This window comes from Etheostoma cragini, unplaced genomic scaffold (assembly GCF_013103735.1).
Source record: "Etheostoma cragini isolate CJK2018 unplaced genomic scaffold, CSU_Ecrag_1.0 ScbMSFa_1743, whole genome shotgun sequence".
Taxonomy (NCBI): domain Eukaryota; kingdom Metazoa; phylum Chordata; class Actinopteri; order Perciformes; family Percidae; genus Etheostoma; species Etheostoma cragini.
In genome coordinates, this window is record NW_023265829.1 from 1 (window position 1) to 1,774 (window position 1,774).

General features: G+C 47.3%; 1 protein-coding gene across 1 annotated transcript; it reads left to right on the forward strand.

The window, feature by feature from the left end:
- Positions 1 to 8: 8 nt before the first annotated feature.
- Positions 9 to 1,427, forward strand: LOC117940123 (coiled-coil domain-containing protein 180-like; the record flags this gene model as incomplete). The annotated part of the gene is made up of 4 exons (XM_034865503.1): positions 9 to 14; positions 162 to 290; positions 465 to 575; positions 1,332 to 1,427. Coding segments are annotated over exons 2-4 (246 nt in total), but the record flags the coding sequence as incomplete, so codon positions are not given.
- Positions 1,428 to 1,774: the final 347 nt, after the last annotated feature.

The window sequence follows — 1,774 nt, forward strand, 5'->3', positions numbered from 1 at the left end:
CACTCCTCACTCAGGTAGATTACACCTCACACTCCTCACTCAGGTAGATTACACCTGATAACACACCTACAATATGAAATATAATAGACACCTGAGATAGTACACACACAGATACACTCTGGTACTTCTTACCTGAACTCCTCTCCATGCTGTGTTTTCAGGCCTGTGAGACTCGGGTGAGGACCGTCAGCCAGGAGCTGCTGTCCTCTCTGCAGGACGTGGACCTCAGGTTGAACACCCTGAGGGACAGAATGGAGCAGGTGGAACAGGTGCAACTCGCCACTCTGCAGGTAACCCAGAGATTGGTTGGTGCTCCCGCTGCAAACATCAGTGGATTAGTTATCAACTGTGTGAATCTGTGTGTGTACGTGTTTCTGTGTGTGTGTGTGTGTGTACGTGTGTATATTTATCTGTGTATGTGTGTGTGTGTGTTTGTGTGTGTGTGTGTGTGTGTGTGTGTTCAGGATGTGCGTGTCCTTTGGGACGAGGTAGAGGAGGAGGTGAAGCTGAAGAAGATCCAGATCGTTGAGCTGAACCACAACCTGACGGAATCTGAGACTCAGCGAACCAACAAGGTCAGACTGAGATTAACAGAGATACATGAAGACAGATCAGTGTCCTGGTCCTGGTCCAGGTTCAGGTCCAGGTCCAGGTCCAGGTCCTGTCTCACACCGGCACAGCACAAAGATCAGGGTCCTGTCTCACACCGGCACAGCACAAAGATCAGGGTCCTGTCTCACACCGGCACAGCACAAAGATCAGGGTCCTGTCTCACACCCACACAGGACAAAGATCAGGGTCCTGTCTCACACCCACACAGGACAAAGATCAGGGTCCTGTCTCACACCCGCACAGAACTGGACCTAGACTTACACACACACCTGAACTCACACATACACCTGGACACACACACACACACACACACACACACCTGGACTCACATAGACACCTGGACTCACACACACACACACCTGGACTCACACACACACCTGGACTCATAAAGACACCTGGACTCACACACACACACCTGGACTCATATAGACACCTGGACTCACACACACACCTGGACTCAAATAGACACCTGGACTCTCACACACACCTGGACTCATATAGACACCTGGACACTTGACTGATAATTTCTGGTAAATGTCTTCTTTATAGCCGAAGGTTTTTATTATTATTATTATTAATTATTATTATTATCTTTATACAGAATCAAACACATCTGCATTTAATCACCTGTCACTTCAATAAATGAATAGATATATACATCAACATTGTGTGTGTGTGTGTGTGTGTGTGTGTGTGTGTGTGTTTGTGTGTGTGTGTAGATCCGAGCTGTGCTCAGGAAGTACTTCCAGCTGCTGGAGAAGATCAGCTTCCTGTCTCCTCTGGATGTCTGCAGACTGTTCCACACTCAGGCCATGGTAATGCTGCTCATGTTGCATTCAGGGTCCACAGCCAGGCCATGGTAATGCTGTTCATGTTGCATTCAGGGTCCACAGCCAGGCCATGGTAACACTTCTCATGATGCATTTAGGGTCCACAGTCAGGCCATGGTAACACTTCTCATGATGCATTTAGGGTCCACAGTCAGGCCACGGTTACACTGTTCATGTTACATTCATGGTCACCTTTTCTCAGAGCTCAGTATTGGAGTGTGACTTCTTTAGCAAGTTTGGTCTTCAAGCTTCTTGACAATTGTATTTTTTTAAATTGAAAATTCTCAGATGTTCTCTGTCTCAGATGTTCTCTGTCTCAGATGTTCTCTGTC